Source organism: Ambystoma mexicanum, chromosome 10 (genome assembly GCF_040938575.1).
Source record: "Ambystoma mexicanum isolate Mex_15411 chromosome 10, UKY_AmexF1_1, whole genome shotgun sequence".
Taxonomy (NCBI): domain Eukaryota; kingdom Metazoa; phylum Chordata; class Amphibia; order Caudata; family Ambystomatidae; genus Ambystoma; species Ambystoma mexicanum.
Genome location: NC_090932.1, coordinates 1,189,220,527 through 1,189,246,404, shown reverse-complemented (window position 1 = coordinate 1,189,246,404; position 25,878 = coordinate 1,189,220,527). Strand labels below are relative to the sequence as shown.

At 43.0% G+C, this 25,878-nt stretch overlaps 1 protein-coding gene across 2 annotated transcripts in view; it reads left to right on the top strand.

Annotated features, from left to right (window-relative positions):
• The first annotated feature begins 4,883 nt into the window (after nt 1-4,883).
• CCDC60 (coiled-coil domain containing 60) overlaps nt 4,884-25,878 on the top strand; it is an 879,096-nt gene continuing 858,101 nt past the window's right edge. For both annotated transcript variants that reach the window (XM_069619175.1, XM_069619174.1), the window contains exons 1-2: nt 4,884-5,027; nt 17,365-17,695. In XM_069619175.1, the coding sequence (XP_069475276.1) occupies nt 17,411-17,695 (285 nt within the window). In that variant the 5' untranslated portion in view covers nt 4,884-5,027; nt 17,365-17,410. The remainder of the gene's footprint in view (nt 5,028-17,364; nt 17,696-25,878) is intronic.

Here is a 25,878-nt window from a genome sequence, read left to right as displayed (position 1 = left end):
CTTTCATCCCTCCATTCCCCCCGAACCCCATCCACTCATGAACGGTCATTTTCAGGGGAACTCAAGCACTTAAGAATGGTTTGTGCACATAAAACGAACAGGACCGTTACGCGACTGAACAGTATGCTTTAATCCAGCACTAAAATTAACTGGGTATTCTTACAGCGCCACTGCAGGCCAAAAGCACCAAACGCTTTGTATCGTTAATAGCGCACTGCTAAATTTACTCCATTGCTCCTTTCCCCACCCTCATGGTGGCAGACAATGGTGCCATGAAATTCTCCCTGCTGCTCTGAACAGGCATCAGAAGCAGGCCTGGCCTTAGGGGAGGGGCGAGCCGGGCATCCGCCCGGGGCACCACGCTCCCCAGGGCGCCATTAGCCGCGCCCCCATGCCAACTCGGGGGAGTCTTTTAAGGCCCCTCCCCCGAGCTGACATAGTGGCAGATGCCGCTTTCAACAACAACAGGGTGCTGATGCACCCTATTCATATCATTACCTCCTAGACAAGAGCAAGGAGGTTTAAAAAGAAAAGAAAAAACGTTGCACTTCCTGGCCCCGCCCCCTGTTGACCAGCGGTACACGGGGGAAGGAAAAGGGCCCAAATTCGCCCAGGGAGCTGCTGCCCCTCGTTTGATTTCCTAATAACTGCTGTCAGCACCACAGATGCATTGATTTCTGATAGAGCAGTTTGACAAGCATATACCATATTTATAAATCTAACCTGTGATTGAACACAACGGAAGGTGCACAACAATTACAGGGTATTTGTGTGGTAGTCCGACAAAAGAAACACATTTAAAAGAAAATTAGTGAATAGCAGTTTAAGCAGCATTTTGGGTTTGGAAATTATTTATTTTGGTAAGATTCACCTTTGCAAAATAATATTCTGTTATCTTTAACCTCCCGATCACGCTCATCCTCTCCCTGGCTCTGTTGAATGCTTTAATCCTGCAAGCCGTTTGAAAGGGCCCCTTTGATAGGAAGATCTCAATACAGCTATCCTACTCTGAATCAGGCGCTTCACAAAAGCAAGCAAATAAATAAATAACCCCAGAGCTTTCAAATGCATTGGATCTGAGAAGATTTATCGTTTTTGGAAGCCCTGTTGAAGCTGGGATCGCCTTCGGTGGGACCTCTTACCCTTTTAAAATTGAAATTGCTGATAATGTTACTATTCCAGGGGCATATTCCAATTGTAACACGATTGAGGTTTCTCTGAAGCAGTGCTGGGTGGGAAACTGATTCCACTGCTGGCATACACATGTTGCAGTGTCGTTTGTCTGTGACTGCGACAATTCGCATGCTTTCAGCAGGCCAGTGATGCAGTATGTCCGTGTAATTGGATACAAGGGCCCGTGGCACAAAAGTCCACTCTGTCGGCTTAATTCAAAGTGCAGGACAGTCAAGCGAGTAGGGGGCAGGGGGAATTAGCATGGCGGCATACAGGTATATATACTATTCCCTACAATAATGTTAGGGAAGCCGCTATTTCCGCCCTTGCATGTGCTGCTCCCACCACAGCGGGCGATGTCGCTGGTCCATCTGTCCTGCAATCCATAGCACTGGCCGTGCTAACTTTTGTTTTACGCGCTGCCATTGTCAGGCAATAATTCCTTGCTTCACAGTCCCTCATCCAATGAGGTCTTCCTTGGGGCTAGGCAGGTTTTTTAATTTTTTGGGAGGGGGTCCTGTATCGTAGCGTCTGGCCCAAATTTCGACACACCAAGTCCTTAATTTACTCAAAAGAACCGATTGGCATCATCATTACGATGCACTAAATACTAACCACTCTTTGTTCACCACCTGTGCCTCCCCCTTACCACCTGTAAGTGAAACAAAGGTGGAGGTTGTAGGCTGATGTGACAGTGAGGAGGAAGAACTGTGGGGTCTGAATCATGCTGCTCACCCAAACGTGCTTCCCTAGCTCCGCACTCCTGGTGCCAAAGATAACCTATAATGTCAAGCGAAGCCCTCTGTTAAAGCATGCTGCCACCCGTTCACCAGCTTTGTTCATTTACGCTGGTCCCAAACTATACTCCATGCAACTGCGGGCCTGCAAGTCCAATAATACAGAAAAGACATGCATCGCTAAAGCATGTTGCTGCTCCTGTGTGACCTGCTCTTTCGTTCGATCAACGCACCAGCTGGTAATCCAGAATTAACTCTTACTCAGCACCCGATCCTGCTGCAAATTATTTTGTGTACTGTCCTCCGAGCTTATACATGGTGCACATATTGGAAACCCATTGGACTATGATGGATAACAGACCATGGGCACGGCCCATGCGCTTCGGTCTGGAAACCTGGAGCTGGTCCTGCGAGACCACACACTCAGCACACAATTATTGTAACGCTGGTGCGGGAACCAGGTAATGGGGAGGGTGGTCGAGGGTTGTCAGGCCTGCCCGCTGAGGCAGTGCCTAGAACATTGCATGCCAGGGGCCGCCTAGGATCCCTGACCATCAACCTATCTCCTCCTGCAGCGTGTATACCCTGAAGCAGCAGACAATGGAATCTCCTGGATCTCCTCCACTGTACAAACCGTGGTCCCTTCTCTGCATGTCCGGGCAAATAAAGTATTCTCTTGCTGGTGCCACGGGAGAATGGGTGGTGACACCGTGGCCTCGTGGAAGTTTACGTGGAAGCTGCACAGCAGTTGAGGCCAGTGCTTTAAGTGGGTTGGGGCCCTGGCAGTCTCCAAAAAGTGAGGCTGAGCCAGGGCCCTGCCGGGGCCCTCCGGTCCCACCACTTGACGGTGGGTCATTGTCCCGCCACGGCTGCAGCCGCGACGGGAGATGAGCCTGCCATCATCAAGTCAGGCAGCTGTGACTGACAGAAGTGCAAGGCAGTCACAGCTTCGCTCAAACCAGTTTGCGCGAAGCTGTGGCTGGCTGGCACTTTCGCTCTTCGCAGCTCCATAGCTCTCAACCATTTGTGTCGCAAAGGTGGGTGAAAACACACGATTTCATTTTTGGCGGGCGAGAGGCCCATTGAAACGAATGGGCGAACTCGAGGCTTGGCGAGTGGGTCAGCTGTTTACAAGGCGGGTGACACCTGCCGAAAGTGTGTGAGTTGAGAGCTATGCAGCTCAGGAAACGCACAGTGTCCCCACCCACTATTAACACCCCTTTGTCTCCACTCCCTGTTGTGCCTTTTAAAGCATAGGGCTGAGAGTTAACAGGCACACCAGGAGTGGAGACAAAGGGTGTTAATGTTTGACCTATTAACCCCATGACGGGATAGCCATTGTGAGCTCCATTACCATTGGAGACAGCAGAGTTCTGACAAAAAGGAATAAAGAGTACAGAATCCATCAGGGATGGTATTTGCCTTTGCAGAGAGATCTAATGATGTCCCTTTTGTAGTCCCATAGCTGTCCCATCGCCAAAGAGAAAGGGTTCATTACTGCTTATGTTATATCATTGCTTGTTTTTCTATAATTTCAATAACATTGTATAACACTTTCAAATGTGAACGATGGCACTGCATTCCAGGCAAAATCGCTTCACTTAATTTGTTAACACAGACGCAGGAAAATTGGGATGAAAAAGGAAATTGCACCGTTTTTCCACGCTCTCAAACTTTATGTAACATGCCTGTTGCAATATACAGTGAACATTGCAGATATGCATGCAGCCAAGAGCTCAGGCACTGTTTTCTTGAACGCCGAGCAGTTGGCCACATATTCAACCGATGTCGAAGAGATGTTTAATCAGTAGTAAACCTCCAGCTTGTTGAATGCACTTATAAAAGCAATAAAAATCACTATTTCTCATTTCGTTCTCATTTTCCTGATAAGTTATCGACAAGCAGCAGTTTGAGTGCCATTTGCAAAAAAACAATGTACTGAACGGACTGATTGTTTACTATCTGTATCAACGTTTGACAAAAGCCTATAGATACACAAAGTCCAATCCCTGTTATTTAGGACAACTTCTCAAACTGTTAAAAGCTGAACTTCGGTGCACTGCCTGTTGAAATGTGCAGTTCTACATCAAAAAGCCACAGGGAGACTCCAGCCCGATTCTGAGGTGCATGCAAAAATAGGTAAGTGTTCATCCATGGAGGAGTCACAGCTTTAAGTGGGCCGGGGCCTGCAGGGGCTGGGCCCCAGCAGTCTCCAAAAAGTGAGACTGAGCCGGGGCCCGGCCAGGGCCCTCCGGTCAAGTTGCTGGTAGGCTCCCCTCCCCAAATGCAAGGACTGCTTGTATTTTATATTAAAAGCAATCAACTTTCTCTCTTTTTAAAAACCCTCACCCTCAACAGTGCAATTAAACGATTTGCCCAGGATCACACATTTGGTTGTACCAGCAGTGTTGAAGTATGTGCTTAGTTATGCAGACAGGATCCCCATTCCCCCTTGTTCATTTTCAGATGCTCTTTAGGCCATGCCTTCAAGTTTTAGGCCACGCCCAATCAGGCAAGCCACGCCCCCAATTGAGCACTCCCCCCCTCAATTTCTTACCCTACTTAAAGCACTGGTTGAGGCACATAAACTGGTGGTTTGAGGGCCCCTGGTCCACCACACAAACTGCCCATGCCTCGTGCCGGCTCTGTGTAACAAGCATATTCACAAGTCTCCTGACCGGACGATCAAATGGTTTCGTAGATCCTTCCATTTTGATCCTTAAATCGTGTGTTTGAAGTACGGTAACAAAAGCAAATTAAAAGCATTAAAACCAATGCAGTGTGTAAATGGTTTTCCGAGATTCGGTGAGACAGATTTTACCGGTCTCAGACCATAGTCCTTAGCGTAGGTTAGAGATTTGAAGTTGCTTTAGATCACGGACGTACATTGCCTGAACGTAACGTGCAAATCACGTGAGGTGTAGGAGGTGGGGCGTTGCTAAGGCCCATTTTTTTTTAATGAGAACTAGACACTGTGCGTTGCTAAGGTCTATTTCTCTTATGAGAATGTGACATTACCAAAGCCGTAGGGACTACGCTTCGGGACAAGAGCAGAACACCTCCTAATAAATCCGTAAATCGCGTTGCGGTTGTTACTACTCCCTGGTTGCATAACAGGTGCGTTACTATATCAGTAATTGGCGTGTGACCAAGAGGTTGTGTTGTGCAGTCTGGTTTCAATGAACCGCAATGGAGGGTTTGGGGATCGCAACGGACCGAGTCTTTCTCTGAAGTGCACTTACTGCTGACACGTTTACGGATAGTGTGTGTTTTATGTACCTCCCGGTTATTGGTCGGTTGCACAACTTCACCATTGGTGGGGCACGTGGGATTTTTTTTAAAAAGCGCTGAAATTGTGTTCTTTAGTTAAAGGTTCAGTTGAAGTAATACGTCCCAGATTGCATTACTTTTCAACAAATCACAGTGCTTGAGCATTGTGGCCCAGTAACATGGAGCCTTCTGAAATAATATTCAACAATGCCATTGCCCTGGCAGAATTCTGCATTGATGTAACACATCACGTCTTTTGCGTATATGCCCATTATCCATTTAAATTGCATTTCACTTTTATATTTTGACTATTCAAAAGATTGGTTTGCGCCAGTGCAAGTGCAACACAAATGTTTTCATCGGCATTGTTTACACTTCTTAACAAAGCTTGACAGGTATTCTTTAAATGTGCACAGATACAACTTCTTAAAGGACGTTTTTTTTTGTGCATGGCTATGTTCCTAAATGCACAGAACGTTTTTGGTCATGCTGTAATTTCACTTGCAAGATCCGTAAATATGTATATTCAGTTATCCCACCAAATAATCCTTAAAGTTTAAAATTTCGTATTTTATTTTTAAATTGAAACCCCTGTCTCACATGATGCTACGCACGACATGCGCAGTGGAAGTATATCAGTGCTGACTCTAGGGGCGGCTGTTTATGTATATGTTTACCCGTGGCTTTTCTCTCCACATCACAAACCAATATGTATTTAAAGACTTACACATTATTATAACCAATAGGTATTTCTTTTTTTAATTATAAGTGCGAGTGCCTAGGTGAATGGTTGAAAATGGTTGATGGTTGAGCACGCCACTATGGTTTTGTGGGTGGGTGGATGGTTGAGTGGTTGAATATGTTTGAGTGGGTGGGTGAATAAAGGTGGTTGAGTATATGGATGTGGTGGGGTGGGTGGGCACATGGATGGATGAGTGGGTGAATATCCTGTGGGTAGGTGGATATAGATGGATGGATTGATGGTGCGTGAGTGAATATGATCGGATGGGTGGAGGAATGAATAGGCGAATAAGGGTGAATGGGAGGCTCATGATCATGGTTGTATGGATGAGTGGTGGAATATGGTTGGATTCGTGGGTGGGTGCGTCTGAGCTAGTGGATATGGGTTTGATGGAGTGGTTGAATGATTAGGTGAATAAGGGTGGATGGTGTACGATTTTGTTTTATTAAGTGTGTTCTGGGTCCCTCTAAAACGTTCACGCTACAATGTTTTGAATGCATTCACATTTTATACAATTATGAAGAAAGTAACCATAAAATACATCCTAGTCTAATTTCTTCCATCAGAATAATTTCTCAATTGTTCCCTGAATAAGCGAAAATGTTTAAATCAGAGCTATTTGAAATCCGTGCGTGCAGTCTAAAAGTTTTAGTTTGAGCATGTTACATGTCGAATACATCTTCCAAAGTGCAACATGCACAAGTCGTTTATTAGTTCCATAGTTGTTTAAACAGGGTTTTAAAGACTCCGGTTTTTGGAAAACCCTACGTGTCCTTCTACATTTGTCTATCTGGTTTCTTGGGCACAAGGTACTAAGGAAATTAAAATAAAGCAGAATAAACAGCCGTTTCTATTCTTATCTGGGAATACTAAGATATATTTGAGTTGTTAGGAAAAAACCTTGACATGCTGTATTACTAGACTTTGTCTGCAAGTCTTTTACATTGTTAGACCAGTAGTAAGTCTTGTCTTTATGTTTAAATTCTACAATTAATATAGTGAGGGATAAAGACTATCAACTTGCATTTCTTCAAAAACATAGTCCTTTAAATGTACAAAATAAAACACTTTGCATGTTTCAATTGCTTCTCTTTAGTTTTTTTACCTTTTTAAATAAAGTATTCCTTTTCTAATTTTGGCTATTGTTGCTGACTATGTGAGACAAAGTTCAGCTTGAATTTAGTGTAGCAGAGAAAAATTAGGAAAACCTAGCGCAGGGCCGCTATAGGCTTCCTTCCAGATTAATCAAGCAAACATCTTTTTGTTCCAGTCTGGTATGAACCCTGCACATAATCTTTAATATGACTTTCTCTTAATAAGGGGTTGAGTGGGGACAGGGAGTAGCCTACATAATCTGTCAGACCCTTTAAGAACTGCCATAACTAACTTCACCTTGTTATTGAGCGACACATTACCATTTATCCACACATCTGGTCATTAAATGATATATATATTGCTTCCCCTATCAACAGATCTCCAAGTCTCTAACTGTACTTATGCTTCTGTATTTAAAGTTGAGTTGTATAATCTTGGGCTTTGAGTGGTTCAGTTCCAGTAACTCACTTTTTTAAAATTTTATTCCTTCTTTGCTGGTCAAACCTGAGATTGATCAAGTAAAATCTCAGTGTCCATGTAAGCTAATTATCCAATGTAGCATGTATCTAGCATTGGCAGGTAAGTGTTCACTCCATACAATATCAAGTTCAGATCTGCCATGTAGAGATTAAGTAGTATCACAGCTAAAATGCGACCCTTCTAAAGGCCTTGTCAGGGTCACTCTCCTTTAAGTAAATGTCCCCTTAGCCTCAAGTTTGATCTGTACTGTTGTGTCTTGATGTAACATAAACAACAGATCACATATAGTACCCTATTCATAAAGTTTCCTCCTCAGCCATTCCATATCCAACTGGTTACAAGTGGCTGATTAATCGAGTAAGGCTGCAAATAGCAAGGGGTTCCTGTGCCTTATCAGTAGTCTCAGGAGCAGGGCACTGTGTATTGTAGTCATTCCTGTCTGAAATGATGACTTCGTAAGTTCTTTGAAAAGAATTGATGCCAAAACGTTACTGGCAGTGTCTAACAAAGCAATCCGTCTATAATTGCAGACATCTTCCTGCTGATCTTTCTTAAAGGTAGGCGTTTGTAATGATTTAGCCTATGAAAGTACAATTGACTCTTCATTAGGCTGTTTCATCATCATTACATTGGCAAGGCCATAAAGGCCAGGAGCTCTTGATCACTTCATGCGTATCATTATATGATAGTATAGATATCCGAAGAAGTAGACAACTGTAACCATTGTGGAAAAGTTTCATAAACCTTATAAATTATAGCTTCCATAAATCCAGAAACGGATGTTTCCAAATTAATTGTCCAAAGGGATTTATTTGGAGCAGATTATTCTCTAGCCTCTTATTATTATCTATCGACCAAAAGCTTCTATCATCCCCTTGTGCTATAAAGCAACATTTGTTGCCACTAAAGGTTAATTTTCATGTTTGTGATGATTCACCCAATTTGTGTAAGTTTGTTTTGTTTGTATACTTGCTTATTTGAGAAAAGTGAGTTTTGTTTCAATTAAAGTTCCATAGGTTGTGTCTAAGTTCTCCTTTCTTAATCACTGTTTGCCTGTCATAGGGTCTATGTAGTCTATTACTATAAGAAGAAATACAACTCTCCGGGCAAATACTAACTCTAGCAGTGAGACTTTGTATACAGAAAGTAAAGTGTTTGAGTGCCCACATGATATGTGGGCACTCAAACACTTTACTTTCTTGAACCCACATATCACTGCTATTAAGGTCAAATTCAATAATATACTTAGGGACCGCCCTTAATTTATGTTTGAACCAGGTGATATGTTACCTGAATTTGTGATGGCTGTCTCGCTTATCTGGTTTTTCATGGGTGCTTGTTTAGTGTTATTGAGAACCGTCAATGTTAAGTGTCAGTCAAGATTGTGTAGTTATTATCAGTTTCTCAAATTATTTAAAGTACATAGCATCAGAAAATACATTTTCAAGAGTTGAAACTACATCTAGTATAGCTTCCTGGAAGATATCTTGTTAATCTGCCATTCAGCATAATTAATCGCTAGTCTGCCAAACACTGCATCCAAAATCAACCATTCCTTTCATTTATTATTTTCTCTCCATTAACATGATTATACTATGTCGACCTTTTAACCTCATTCTAGAAGTTTGCCGTAACATTGTGTAACCATCTATCTGTAGTACCACCAACAGCCAAAGTTCTCGTAACATTACATTTCAAGAGAAGGGAGGAGGTCTGAGGTTTTTGTTCTTAGCTAGGAAATGTTTGAACCCCCATGTGGTGTAAGAAAGGATTTGCATTTGGGTGCATGCTTCCATAGGAACGTTGCAGTGTTCCTGTCTGTATAAGGTTCCTAGTAACCATGCCTATTCTTTAGCATTAGTCTCCTTTCAATTTCGTTTACAATTTGGGCTTTGTCATAGATGGCATGCAACAATCACTCCTAAGACGTAAGGAAGGTCCAATGGCGTTTAGTAAAATTGTGTGGGACCACGGCAGATCCCCTTTTTCTCCACTCCTGTGGGATTCCCGCACTAGCCCAGGCATCCATAACACCCTAAGTAAGTGCTATAGACAAGTGACTCCTCCTAGATATTATCTCCAATTTTTTTTATGTTGCCTCTGCTCCCTCCCCCCTCTACTACTCATACTCAAACACCCTTCTTTCACCCGGTTGTCATACGTTTCACATACACTCTCTACTCTAGCCTTTCTACACACTTGACACACAAACATGCACACTGCAGTACTTTGTATTCACTAAACCAATTCCTCAACTTTTCATAAACCAACCTCCACGCTTCCTCCTTCATCCTGCTGGTCTTTTGGTCTGCCTCTTTCTCCTCCTCTGACTCTCTAGTTCTTGTTCCATTTTTTGTTAGACTTAAACTTCTGAAAAAAATATCAACAGCCCCCTGTGCACTCTGCACTGCCTAATGCCCGCCATCGTGGCCATTCTTCATAGTCAGTTGCTGGCCGTAGAAGGGTCACTCAGCTCTTTGTTTTAGCACATTTGTTCATAGCACCTGGGCTGCCCACACCTCCTGGTGTGATCTGCTGATGCTCCATGTTGACATCAACAAAAGTAAATAATAAATAAAAGTTCAGATCGGGCAAGGTCCGCTCAGCCAACCAGGCCGTGCAGGTGAAGCCGAGGCTGCAGGAAGCCCTGTGATACCATTTTCAAATTGATTCCCGTGTGACCGTAAGTCCCTCTCCCTCCGACTTAAGTTTCAATTAGAGGAACAGAGAGGTTGATGGCCTTTTACAAAGAAATGATAAACAAAACTTCAATGTTTTAATGATCATTTGTTTCATTTGTCTTTATTTCCTGACTTAGTTTCAATCGTAGCGAGACACCTTTTCGGAATTCTCACAGCTATCCATTCATTCCTGTGTCTCCCTCCCTCGTGTCTCGCCACTTAAGTTTCACTTAAGGAAACAGTCTAATCTGATGCCCTTTGGAAATAATACGAACGGTGATCAGTTTTGATGATTGTTTGTTTCGTTTGTCTTTCTTCCCTGACCCTGACTTACTTTCAGTCAGACTTGAAATACATTAAAAAAATAAATACATTAAAAAAAAGGGTGCAGAGGACTCAGGAGGACAGACGGAGTGACGAGGGCAACAGGCAAGTTCTGACTGAGAGGAGAGTAGGAGTGTGCAACCCTGGGGTCCCTCTGGCTGCCGGTGGCTGAGTCCTGCCAGTATAGTGGAGCCCTTGCGGAACTGGCAGTGCAGTGCCTTGAAGCAAGTAATGGCTTTGTTGGGACAATGGAGCACTCCTATTGTGATGAAGAGTCATGTTTTAATTGTGATTGTGTGGTGGTAGTGACGGCCACACACTTTTTAAGGGGAGCCGCGTGCACCATGACACGAGTAGCAGGCAGGCTTGTGCGGCGCTGAAATGCACAAATTGCTGGTTCTGCCCAGTGCACAAGTTGAGGGAAAAGGAACACCAGGTATACGGTGTAAGGAACACCGCATTTAAGGCGTCCGTCTGAGGGCAGACACCACCCCCTGTGTGTTACAACAAAATTATGTCCTGTCTAGCAGATTGTAAATATGAGATATTTTAGAGTGGCATGTTAAGGGATTTATGTGGTTTTGTGCCAAGTGCTTCACCTCACCACACAACCAGGGTTCGAATTCCAGCTGTGCCTCTGTTTACTTCAAAGCGGTGCATCAACTTATTTTTTTTATTCCTGTTTTCACAGAATTAAAAAATAATAATTTGGTGGATCCCCACTAGTAAACAGAGGTACAGCCGGAGTTCGAGCCGTGTTTCACACCGTGGTCCTGTGGATGGTGGACCAAATCCCTCAAGATGAACTCAAAATGTCTCATTGACATTATGCCACACAAGCCATCTTGTTGTGTTACTGATGCCATCTCAGGTATAAAATGTGCACGCTTTTTATATGGATCAGCAATGTTGCATGAAAATCAGTTCTCTTGGCAAACGCTTCTTTTTCCTGTGCAACTGGGAAAGACAAATTGAACGACACGTGCTTATTTCACTGTTATTGGAATGCATGGACCTACAGGTGTGACCAGTGCAGTAAATAGTGCTGTGAGTGCCATCATTTTATGTGGAAACTGAATCAATTTACTTGTAGAGACCTACAATTTTGTCTAATAGTGATCAGTGGCATAAAATGATTTGCCCGGCAGCAATGCACACATTTTCACTATTAAATTGCCCATGCTTTGGCTTTAAGTGATGAGGCCTCACAAGCTTGTCCAGCCGAACTATCACCTCATGCATTCTGCTCCACCTCACCCTGTTCTACAGACAAACAATGTTACAATATACAACAAATGAAATAGCAAATTCCCACCAGACTGCTTCCAACAGAGATGGGTGTGCAGGCATGCCTCCAGCAGCACCTACATACAAATAATTACCTCCACGTCCCTCTTCCTTTTTCCAGAATGTACAGCTGTGGCCCCGCCTCCGTGATAGGACCCATATTCCAAGCTCTGGCCCTCTTTCCCTCCTGGAGGTATAATTAACTCTCCCTTACCCACAATCTTCAGGTAGCTACCCACCAGAATCATTTGGCCACCACCAGGGCTGTCACAACGTGTGGTGAGGCCCGGGGCAAAACGTTTGGTGAGGCCCCCTTATAATTTTTTGCACTGGGCCAGCGTTGCCACCGCAAACAGGAGATGAAAGAAATCTCCCATTGAGTTTGTGTGGAGCAACCCAAATATGGTTCATTATTATGACAGCAAATCAACTACAGCAAAGTTATGTTACTGTACTGAAGACAAGTTCCCTCCAGAATAACAATTTTGCCACATGCATAAATATATATAGGATGGCATGACGGCGGGTGGTGCGTGACGCCAGCTTTAGGGAGGAGCGCCCTGCCCCTTTGTGTGCATTAAAACACACATCATACACAGTGACAGGTTGATGATGTTCAGTGGCAGCTGATACATTTTTGAAGAGAAGCTTAAATGTGTGCACCAATTATGTGGGACTGACAGAGCACAGTGAGGGAGCCCAAACAAGGGGTGCTTGAGAAGGTTTCCTGCCCCCAAAATTGTTTTGAAGCAAGTTAATTTTTTTTAAAAATTAGGATGAAAAGCCATAGAGTTTGCAATTGGTTTTGTATGGTAGCCCACAGAAAAACCCAGCAGATGTAAGTCACGAAACATGCACAGGAGCATTTTCCATTGCATTTAATGCTGCCTTTGCCAACATCATGTGCCAGTATGAAAACATGTTTATGCTGGGTGTTCGCAAACATGTCCATGCAGGCTAAATCAATATATTTGATTTATTTATTTGGCATTTGTAAAGCAAGCCGAACCCAAAGGCATCTGGGCCAGCATTACCATATAAGGTCTCACACCCAGTAAAAAAAAACATGCCACTGAACGTATATACAGACCAGCTGTGCACCATGAGTGTTATTGCTGGCTAGACCGGACCATATTCAATGTAGGCCAGTCTATCCAGCTGATAACATTTATGTTTTCTTTACCTAGGCCTGGCTGAAGATGAGTTGGGGCCCATTTCAACATGACGGTTGGGGGCCCCCATTGCTTAGAGCGGAAAACAGTCTTAGGCCACTGTTTGGTGCATACATTATAATGAAGACAAAGAAAAACAGCCATGAGTTAATAGCCACTAATTATCACAAGACGGCCAGCCAGCAGGGAGCTGAAACACTAAATGCCCACTGAAAATCTTAAAAATCCCCCTTTGTCAGAAGTTGGCTGATGTGTGGGAACCAGTGTTAAAAGGCAATGTGGAGATAACAATTCTGTGTACCTCAGGGAAGTGACCGCTGAAAGGGCTCCAGCAAACGCAGCTGTAAGACGAGCACTTAAAAAGCACTCATTTTAAGACCCAGAACGAAAGGAATATAGAAAGGAATATATTGCAATGTTAGAAAACTACTGACTGGCAACATGGGGGCATTTACTGGGCTCCCCCGGAGTAACTTTCTAATTGAAAGAGCTGAAAGGCCTGGCGAGACAGCCAGCTAGCAGGGAGCTAAAACACTCAATGCCCACTGAAAATCTTTAAATCCTACTTTGTCAGCAAGTGGGTGATGAGGAGGAACTGGTAACAAAAGGCAACAAGGTGATAACACTTCTGTACCCCAGGGAAGTGAAGGCCGGAAGGGGTCCATCGATTTCAGCTTGATGGAGCACACCTAGATATGCTGTTTGTTTCATTTCCACCATAGAAATGCCTAAAAGTGAGCCTTCTAGGCTCTGAGTGGTGGTTTTCAGCTGGCATTGAACCGTCGGTACATGTGGCGGATCCACATAATTGTACATATTATGAGAAAAGTGAATCTAATGATCTTACAGTTGAAAAACTGAAAGAGGTGTTAAACGCGAGCAAAATCTAATAGATACTAACCCAATGTATTTGAAAAACAGAAGGCCGCATTAGCATTATCATAGCTCTCAACTTGCACGCTTTTGCAGGGTGTCACACTCCTTACAGTCATCTGCCTCACTAGCCAAGCCCCCTATAGGCCCATTCACTTCATTGGGCTCTCACCCCGTCCAAAAAAAAAGAAATCTGGTGTTTTCACCCACCTTGGTAAGGTTGAGTGTGCTATGTAACTATCAGCTGGAAGTTTGGGACAACGAATATGCATCTTTGTGTTGCATTCTGGGACTTAGTTTACACGCTGATGGTGCTGACCACAAACGCGGGTTGCCATTGATTCACCTAGGGCTCAAGTTGAGGGTACACGTGGGTGGACAGAGTCCACCCACTTTAAGAGGGTGGACTCAGTCCCCCCCCCATCTAAAAGGAGAAACATTGAATGTCCTCTTTGAATTTATGTCACCAGGTTTGCAGGCCGGACACTTCACTACTGCACTCTATAACCTGATGAAAAATAACTAACAACTAAAGGTGAAATGTCCCATTTCAGTCCTGCAAATTCCAGGGAAAACATTTGTATTGGTTTTGGAGTTTAAAACGTGCACACCTTTTAACATTTTCAAAAACACTATTAGATGAAAATATCCTCTCTTTTTTGTTGTTGTGTGTGTTGATTTTGTGAAAGGCAAATAATCCATTCGTCATGTGCAATTTGCGTAGTTATGCAAAGCCAATTTAATGAAATGTGCATAGTTCACCTTCACATGTTAATTTCTGGCGAAGTCACATCCTATTGCGTTTGTTGATGAGTACCCCCACTTTAATTTTTAGGACTTGACCGCTGGATCCACCAAATTTGGATACCTTACTTGATGCTGCAGCCTATAGACCCCTGCAGGCGCTGCTGTGATCATCCAAGGACCAGGCCACAACAAAATCCAACACACGTGCTCCGCAAGCGCTGAAGTCCAGGCACTGAAGTAATTTCACTTAACTACTTCATCTCTGACTCCAACGCCTGCATCGTCTGCAAAATGCGAGGTTTGCAAACCACGTGGAATGATGCTGTGACCGGGCGCCGGCAAACTGTTACATTGTACAGTGCCGCCGACGCCACCTGCCCAGTGCCCTCTATATCGCCCGTGGGCCATGGCCCTCCCCGCCCCACCCCCCCATGCTGTGTGCTCGCGTAACTTTTTTTTTTTAATCCTTTTTTTTCAATCCTAATGACACCTCGCAGCTCCAGAGATGAAATCTCATCCAGGCGGCCGCGAGGCCCCCCCTGAGAGCAAGGCCTGGGGCAGTATGCCCCCCTGCACCCCCCCTCGTGACGGCCCTGGCCACCACCAGAGGAGTATGGTATGGAAAGGGAAGTCTGTGTTATGACAAGGAAGAATAGGACTAGGCGTATGAAGGGTACTAGTAAGTAATCGGACCATGTCATCACACAACCTTGTATTTATGGTATCACAGTCCGCTGTCGCCACCAGTAGCGTATTCTGTAAGGTTGTGAATTGCTGTGATTCACCAATGTGGGCCACTTTTTTTTGGGTGCCCGGGCCTATTTCTAGTCCTGCTCCGACCTTGTCCTTACCCTACAATTACCTTAGCAGCACTACATTTCTGGCTACTTTTCAGCTTCAATTTCTGACTACATTTTGCTTGGCAACATTTCCACTGCAGAACCATTTTTACCACAACTTTTTCACTGACTACATTTTTGCTGGCAACATTTTCACTAGATACCGAATTATAACATTGTTTTCGAAATTAAAATCTAAATAAGATCCAACAAAATGGGGAGCTTGAATTTGGTACCAATTGTGCCTAGTGTAACAGTCACCAGACCTGGAGACGTCTGGGATGTAGTAAATACTACTGAATATTTATACATGTGTTCAATTTATTTACAATAAATTGAAATGAGCAAATCCACAGTTCTCATAGTCCTTTTAAGTTGTAATCGTCTCTTTTATTATTTGTGCACAGAGACCCTTTGCCGACGTATTTCACACTGAACGTCCATCTTCAGGGCTGGTTCTACAAATATACAACATACACATTAGTGAGCTTTTGGCCTTTATATGCATGCTTCTGGCTAATGTGCTTAGTGCAAAATGCTTGGAAACTCAGTGCTCCAAACCAATCTCTCTTACTTGTTTCTGCGATAGAGAAGTGGTGATGAGGCTTTAGTTTCCGCCCATGCAAATCAAACTTAGCAGCAGAAGTTGCTCTGGACCTTGATCTGTAGTAATATGTCTTCAACAACCCATGTCCTCAACAACCTTGTAAAATAATGATGCATAACTCAATTCTGCATGTGTGGACAATCACAATATTTAAAATATATGGTTGTATATGTAGCTCTAAACTGGCACAGTAGGCTCTTACCTATTGGTGTTGAGGAGTCCAAAATGGTCAGAGGACAGAGCTCCACGGTCTATTGTATTACATACAAAGTCACAGGAATACCTGAAAACGATTGTTTATATATAGGCTCTCAATGTAAGGATACACAGAGTGTAGCTTAATAACCAAACTACAAATGACATGCTGTTCTGGGCTGCTGCATCTCTTACCTTGGACAGCCTTCAAATAATGTATAATCTCTTGATGGAGCTAGACACACTGTGGAGATCCCTTGTAGCAAATACAGGTGCTGTAAATAAAGTAAACTGTACGCTCATATTACTGAATGGTCATGGTTAGTTTTAATCTTACTACACGATTTCTCAACCTCAAATCTTGCCATTTTAGGCTGAGCTTTCTGTGCAATCCCTGCTAGTAAAACATCCTGCTAGACAAACTGTGCAGATTGGGTTTGGCAGTCTGAAAAGATCTCCAAATTGAGACCACGTGTATTTATTTTGCAAAACAAAAACGTACACCCTTCTTGTTCTTCCTATGATGGTATTTACCAATATCTACATCGGATGTATAGTTCTATCGTTCCATCCTGCTCAACTCTGATACATTTATGATGAATTAATGAAAATCAACTCTAGAATGTTCCAGTCCTCTGAGTCTCACTCTTATTCTCTAGTGATCTGACTTATATTATGATTGGTGAGTCTACAATGTTTCATATGTAAACACATTGCTATAGATGGAAAATGTCATGTACAATCAATCTTTACAGTAGGGCATCTATCATAACACATGTTAAAAGCACGTTGCTTTAAAAGAAGAATAGCAAATACAATTCGTCTATACACATTTGATGTTTCTAAATCTCAAACTAAGCTTGAATTTGGTGGTTTGAATAAGGTTCAAAAATTGTTTTTAAAAGTAACTCCAACAAAAAATGCTTCAAAAAGACTGATCGCTTTTTCTCCTTTAAACAATTCAGAATGAATCCAGTAAATGTATATCTGGCAATTAACAGAACATGGTTATTACTAATGACAAATAGCTATTAACAGTGCTAAAAAATTCTCCAACTAAAGACAAAACAAATTTAAAACGTTGAAAGTAAGATTGCAGAAATCCAAAATATAAACCAAAAAGCATTGTTCTTTTTTACTAGGAAAGAGACCCAAGTGGTTTCCCAGTCCAGAGATCTGACGGCCAATATGCCTGGGAATCCAGGGCACAGAGACCCCCGAACCTATGTCATCATAAAGCCACTGCCCATTGTAAGCCAGAAAGGGCTGAAGGTCCAGGCAAGGAGTGAGAGTGCCTACAACTGCTGGGAGCCCACGAGAGAGCAAGTCTTCTGGGCTAACTACCAGCGAAGACAGAAGCAGCTTACAGTGGGTTTCCGCTCACCCTGCAGCAAACCATACCAGGCGCTTGGGGCGCCGCTCTTCCTAGAGGCCAAGAAACTCATTCTCCATTCCTTGGGACAAGCTGCGCAGGTAAGAGATTGCCAGTTATTATGTAGCTCAAGATATGATGTGCCAAGTGCTGGAAATGGAAAGAAATGACCCTGCGATTCCAGTGGGGTAGGAGGAGGGGCTGGAGGTGGAGTCATGGCAGGCAAGTTGCAGGCTTGTAAAACGTGTAACTAAACACAGCAGTACAATAACATTACACTTTAGATTGATGACGTGAAACGTGCACAAATGACATAATCGTTAAACCTCACAATATATTCATAACTTTCCCTTATTCATGTGAATCTAAATAAACACTTCTGCAAAGCAGCAGAGTGAAAGAAAATGCAGCTGTTTGCAGTCATTGGGTCACACAGAATGTAGCTTAAAGCACCCCTCACATTTTACAATCCCCCCACCATTCACCCCACTCAGCATGATCCATTGGCTGCTGGGTATGACAAACCGTCAAACCTTAGCAGAAGTCTTTTGATCTTGGAATGCCTCCGGGCACTGGGAGCAGATAACCACTGCGGGCGCAGTGTATTCCGGCTGCTCGGCCTTGGGCTTTTGATTTTCACCCATATTCAGAATCAGTGGAGACCATTTTTCCTGGATTGGGATTCAGGGACATTCAGTCCAATTCCAGCACTGGATGTGAATTATGCAGTTTGTTCAATGTATACCTTGCTGTCGATTTTTCAGCTCTCTGGCTTGATTTCAGGAATTACCTGTGCCATATGGGATAACACTGTTCTTGGTTCCGGAAAAGTATTGTTGAGCAAAATGTGGCATTGAATAAGAAATATATCATAGTGCTTCATGTTGGATTTTTCCTGCTTCTAATCTCTGTAATGATTGCTGTTATTACCCGATTTAATGGTACACATTGTGGAACTTGGAAGGATGAAGGGCGGAATCGGCACTCCGACGAATCTTAATTGTGAAGTGCAGGCTGGCCCACATCAGAAGCGAGTGCGATTTATGAAACACTGTGACTTCTAATATTGAAGTGTCGGATTCATTAGATAAACCTTTTTTATTCTTCCTTTTATTAGAAAATGTGATCATTTCTTATGTGAGATGGGAAATAGGTTGTGTACTGTCAGAATCACAAATACGTTTAGTATAACACATTATCTGCACTGGCTGTGGGTGTGCTGCTGATGGGACCTTCTTTCCCAGACTTAGCCACGTGACGTGAGCATGCATTACTCCATCAGTGACTAGGGATGCACATAGGAGAGAGCTTGCCACGAGGAGGGATTGGCTTGCTACATTGGTGTAAGTTCGCTGAGGCTCTAGTGTGAGGGATGGGTTTAGTTGGGCTGGGCCTGTGGGTGTAACGCAACAGAAGTTCCTGTAATCAGCCGGGACAGGCAGTGGCCAGACATTGGGCGTTCTGCCCAAAACAACTGAAGCAATTGGTTGGTTGTGTAGTAGTCTCGCATCATTAGGACTTCATGTCACTAGTCGAAATGGTGCTAAAGAAGCTGGAGGCATGTAGGAGAGAAACAGCCATGCCTGCATAATCATCCTTACATATAGAAATAAGAAGATAATACAATCATCAATGCCAAAAAGGAGCGTGATTAGTGCACCCCCCCAACAGCGGTCCAAACGCACTGAGCTGCTCTAGCTAAGAGTGGGTCAAAGGGTGGCAATAAGAAAATCTAAATCGTCCCCCAAAAAAACTTGCCATCGGATTTTAGTGAATGCCCTTCAATATCTCCTTGGAGCAGAGCTCAGATGCAGGGGGCACTCACTACTCCCTAACATTGCCCATCGACATTGAATTCTTGAAAATACTCACTAGACGAGATGCAGGAGTGGATCTGTTAAACAAGAAGGCAGCCATTTTGCAGCAGGCACTGAAGTCCAGCAAGACTTAAAACATCCTGTTAAGCTCCACTACCTACAAACAACAAAGCCAATCAATCACTACATTGCTATACTGATCAGTGCCCTTCAAAGGGTGCATTTCTTCCTTTAACTCCTAATGGGGTTATGGGCAATATCACTGCTTCAATCTGCATTAGTTCATGCCTTTCTCTGCTAATTTGATACCAGCTCCTGCAAATCTTCTCGGTAATGAACCCCCATAAAAGTATGTGTTCCCACCTACACAGTCTTTGAAGGTCGCCCTTGTACCGTTAGTTGGGGGCATTGACCTCCCTTTCATCCAGCTTGTGCGGTATAACCATCTAATGCATGTATGCATAGCCAGTTGAGTGATTCCCTTTGCACGTGAATTAGTGATGCAGTGTCCCTCTTCACCTAATACTCTGTTAAACCGATATGTGGTCCTATATGTCTGGGTTGTACGAGATACCTGAGAGAAGGAGATTAATATAGTTTTTGTTTTGTTTTTTGTATTACACCACCGTCATTAAGACGGGCTCTTAATGCTGTCTCCTCCCATGGGGGCAGGATGTGAGAGTCCACCTGTGTAAAATTAAGATGGATGAATTAGATGACAACTTCATTCTACTAATTAAATTGAGAGACACATAAGATGGGTTGGACAGAAGTAGAACATAGTGTTGTTACAGGTAAAAATAAAGAATACAAATGGACAAGAGAATTGAATGCAATAATTTTGTAATGGGCACCGATTATCGGGAGGTTATGATTCAGAATACAATATGTATAATTTGGATTGTAGCGTATGTGTGGTTCAGTTTGAACTGGACTGATGTGTGGCTGACATGTTGCAGTTCCTTTTGGTTTATTTTCGTTCTGTGTTGTCTATCTAGGTTAGTTACTTTGTATGTAAAGGAGAGGATGCATGCTTTCTAAAGGATCAGGGAGATTGTTATAGTCACAAAGACTCCTATTGTTAATTAAAAAGAGAATTAATTGTACAATACGAGTAGACATGGTTAGTGATAAACCTGTAATGAATTTGCAATATGAAAGTTACTAGGAATTAAAATGAATGATTTAACGTTTGTGACCTGGATCGTTAAAGGCTTGAAATGTCCAAAAAAATAATTGATTGCAAGGTTACGGAGAACAAAGGCTGATGTAGTATTTCTACAGGAAACACACTTGCTAGATGAAACGAAGAAATAATTAACCAATGCAACATACTCGCGTGAATTGTCAAATGGCGCTCTTCAAAATAAAAGGGAGTTGGTATTTTGTTTAGAAAGGGCCTAAGCTTCAAAATTGAAAGGGTGGTGAAGGCAGAATGATCTTTGTGGTTATGCTTTATAGTGGTAGGATGATAACACTAGGATGTTTGTATGGTCCATGTCCACCTAACAAGCATTTTTTTGAGGAGATCACTCAATTACTACGTGACATGTATGCACAGACTATTGTACTAGGTGGAGATTTCATCTGTGTTCTCAACCATCCTATTGATCGTTCTGCATCATGCAGGTATACGAATCATGTGATAAGCAATGAATTCATCCTCTTTACCAAGAGTTGTTATTTTAAGAATCGGGGTCTTGGGATATCAATTTAGGGTGCCCTGTGCCTGTGGGGGTGTCGCATGCTTGTGAAGGTATGGAGAATACCCCTTGCTCCTTTGTATTTGTATCAATAAAAAGGAAAGACATTCCTTATTCACATGGTGCGCTGCGCCACAGTAAATCATGCAAACACTATTTGCAGTTTATCTCAGTAAATCCTAATATTTATTAGGTAAGGCATCATGGTTCTTAATACTATATTCTGATTGCCCTTCGTGAGATTCGGCAAATTCTATGCCTTTTTCAATCAGGTCTAATCATGATTTGTTTGATCAAAACAGTAACATTATTAGAAAACAAAACAATTGCACATTTGGCAAAATCAAAAAGATGTTCAAAACACATCATAATTTGCATTAACAGTCACATTCATCATTTTTGTGTCCACCAGATACAGTAAAAATTAAATAACAAATAGTGGCAGTTTGTGTCACAGAGAAAACAGGAGGGGGAGTAAGAGTGGGGGGGTTAAGGAATTGAGAGAGAGCACATCCAAATTCTCACAGAGAAAAAAATGATAAATGTCAGTGTTAGCATAGTTCCGTATTGGTTGTGTAATCATTTAGATATTTGGTTTTTCAGAATCCTTGGGGTAATCTTACCCAGTAACGGTTTTCATTATTTGATGAAGATATAATAATTTAAGTGGTGTCTATGAGGCACACAACAATTGGCGATGAGGTAGTGATTGACCCACTGAAACACTGATGAGCTATAGAGATGGTCAAGAGAAAGCAGCCTGTGAAACTATTTGAAAAAATACAGTGGAAGTGGCTAATGAGAAGACAGAAATAAAGATAAAGGAAACAGAAGCCAAAGGAAGGAAAGAGTAAGAACAGAGGAGCAACGTTGCGTGGAATTGACTGGTATGACTTGCTAATATGGCATACATGAATACATGAAGGAGAAGATTGCCAACGGGCTGTTGTGCAGGAAATGCATTTTTCAAAAAAAAAGGGAAACGGGAGAAACTGGAACTGTGATATTCATGGGTGTGCGAGGTCTAAGACTGTTGGAGGTGTCAGAGTCACTGGCTGGGGCTCTATGAAGCAAAACTAAAGGAAGGCATTGAAAGGAAAGTGATGTGGTGCAAGTGCAACCAAATGAAGGACATTGAGCAAAGAATAAAATGCTGCCATCTCATGAGTGATTGCACGAAGAGTGTCAAATAAGAAACATAAGATTGAGACACTAAATAAATAATAAACAAACAGTGAAATGAACTAAAATGTGTCATGAGTGCAAAATGGAAACTATGTAAGTTCAATTAAATCAAAGTGTGGAATAAAGAGCACAGTAGTGAGGCATAGACTGCAACAACAACACAAGAAGTGCCCACACTGGGAAACTGTTTTCCATACTGGCTGCAGAACGGAAAATATAACACAAAATTAAGGTGGCAAAGAAAGATACCAGTGAACAGCCCACACCACATCAGGTGAATCTGGGAAACTGGATGAAAGTGAACAAGTGGAATGCTACACGTATGAGCTAGTGGCACAAGGTCTGCTATCTCCCTGTATATAATCACAATTGTTCTGGTGTAGGACCTTGAACAAGTACACTTTATAGGTGAACCAGCAAGGGATTGGAATAAAAAAAAATAGTGTTTAAAGTGGTGCTAAATTGTAAGGTGTGCCTCATTTGCACTCACACACGTGTGCATAGAGCAACCTTATACTGTAACACTGTTCAGAAAGAGATCATAATTTCATTTATGGTTATCCTGGGGCGAGAGCAACAAAACAAGATAGAACTGGACAAATGAAAGTTGCACAGATGAAATAATATTGACCAATAAAGGAAATAACATTATGCAATCAAGCAACAAAGGCAACTACTGCTGATGAAAGAAAGAGCGAAGCAACTGGGCCAGAAGTGAGTAACCATGTTCCTGAATATCACAAGTGGGAATACAAGATTAGTCCAGAATGAGGGGATTCTGGTGAACTATCTACATTGCCCGGACCCATTTATACTTGGGACACAGGAAAGTGAGGGGCGATGGAGGAGTTTGAGGGCTTCTTGAGAGCAGCAGGGAATCGGGATGCCTCAAACAAAATGGACATGTTTGTTAATTTAGTAGGAAAGGAGGTGAGAAATGTGGTAATGAGCATTCCAGCTCAGGAAAGAACAACATATCAACAATTGGTCGCTGTGATTGGTGAAAGTTTGGTTATCCCTCCCAATTGGGACTATGAGCGATATGTATTTAATCAGTGCAGACACAATCCACATGAAACAATTGACCAATTTGTATTACGATTAAAGAGAAGGGCAGAATATTGTGAATTCGCAAGCTTTAGCGATGATGAGGCAATTAGGCTGGGAATCATTGAAGGGTGTACGTCATCACAACTTCGAAGACATCTTCTAAGAGTGCCTCTCTCATTAAAGGACGTCCTGAAGTTGCCACATGTGTATGAAGGAACTGAAAGGCAGGTAGCGACGCTGGAAAACAGAAGTGAGTTAAATACTATTAACAGTATCAGAGATAACAGACAGATTCGATGTTCAAACCTGTTCACCCGGCAAAGTGCATGGTATGGAACAGACAGGAGTCAGCTGGAGAAGAAGTGCTATAGATGTGGATTGGATTTTCCACACAGAGGCGGATATGCATGAGATGTGGGCAAAGGAATAATTTCTGGATCATGTGCAAAGAAGAGACCCCCAGTATCGGCAACATGGAGATCTAGCACACAATTGCTACCAAGGAGGAGGCGTGGCATGGTGACTTTTCCTGATAAGGAGACCATACAACCTAGTGCAAATGGATATGTAAAAATGTGTCAGCCCCAGCTGAGATGTGCCAAAGCAGTAACATCAAACCAAAGGAAAGATCTGGACACGAAGCATTTTGGAAATGGGGGCTGGAGGAACATGGACATGGTCATGGAAGAAAGAAGACTGCAGGCCAATGTGGACTGGATGAATCGCAAGGGGAGAATGGAAGAAGATCAGATATCAGTGAATGAAGGTGAATCTATACTGAGTAGGCAAAAACGACAAAGGAAGGTGGGATCCAGTCGTGACCCAGATTCAGTAACAGTCATGGCTGTCAAAAGGCCCATAGCAACATTTGTGAGAGAGAATGGTGTAGTAACAGGGAAAATAGAAGATGCTTCACTCTTTCATGCAATGTTCCAGGATGAGGTGGAAGAAGAAACGGGGAGAAATGGGGAACTTGTTAGGCTTATGTCACAGGATGTCTCAAATGGAGTACTGTATGGGGAAAGGAGGAGTGAAGAACCTGTTAGTCTCCTGTCCCTTAAAGACTCTGGACATTAGCCACCTTATTTGACCGGCAGTGGGCACCCTCAAAGGACTATACATAAGACTGTATGTCTCATTCAACAAATGTAGAGGTGACCCTGTCAGTCTGACGGTGAGAGTGAACTTCTATGATAAGCAAGGGGGAGGTGTTGTAGCTGAATCTTGGATGGCTGAATCTTCTATGATAAGCAATGGGGAGGTGTTGTAGCTGAATAGAATGTGCAATGTTTGGTGGGTAGAACTTGGGAAGGAATGGAATGGACAGGAGTCAGTTATGACATGCAGGCTGACTCCTGTCATTATTTGATGAAGATATAATAATTAAAGTGGTGTCTATGAGCCACACAACACCACAGCCTTCAACACAGCCTTCAACACAGAAGAGCATCAACTCCTCATCAATTTACTTTACCATTTCATGGGCATCAGAGAGAGCACCTATGTAGAAGACTGCCATGAGTTTGTTCAGTTGGATATGTCTAGATCACCACCTCTCACAAGTAGAGTACCACAGACATCCATCGTCTCATCCATGATCTTCAACCTCTCTGCCTCTCTCAAACTTGAGCCGGACCCCCTGAAGTTCCGGAAGCAGCTCAAATGTTCCTCTTCTCCTCTTCTTTCTCTCTCCCTCCACTACATAACCTACCTGTCTGCTGTATCGACTGGTTGCTTGGCTTCCCTCAGAGTCTCACTGGGTACTAGGCTCTTTCTTGATCAGCCTACCATGCAATTAGGGGCTGTAACTATAACCCTACATTCCCTCGTTCTCCGTGCACTATCCAGAGCTGCGCTACCCTGGATGCACTTTCTCAGAGCATTGCTGCCCAGTTCCCCCTCCCCTTTCCCTTGCACTTGCACAATCAGAATGACACAAGGCCTAGTAAGATTCTGTCTTGTTCTCCCTCTGTCTCCCCTCCCTTGTCTTGTCGCGCCTAGAAACACTTATGTACAGGCGTGTTATAAATGACATATATCATATCATGTGGAACCACTGGAAACCCCCATCACCAGATGCAATGGACACTTTCACCAATACGCAGACAATACACAATTATTCCTGAAAATAGCTTTCATTGAAGATATCCACCAGCTCAAGCCCTGCCTCAACCTGATCCAAACCTGGCTGTTCAGCAGCTAAATTCTGACTGTACATTCTCAAATCAAGATCTCAACAGGAGACATCATTAACTTGAACTAAGAGACGAGGCCCATTGCACTATACCAATCGGGATCTTTGTGGGCCATTGTGCCAGAAATGCGTATTTTCCATGACTGCCCTGCAGCTGTGGTCTTTCAAGAAGGCATCTGATTGGTGATACACCTTGTACACACAGTCAATGATACTGATGACATACTTGTGTTTTACATGCTTTACGAGGGCTACAGAGGTGAACACCACAGCCAATTAGCACTTTGAGAAGTCAGCCACACTTTAACTGCCAAATGTGAATTCCACAAGTCTAC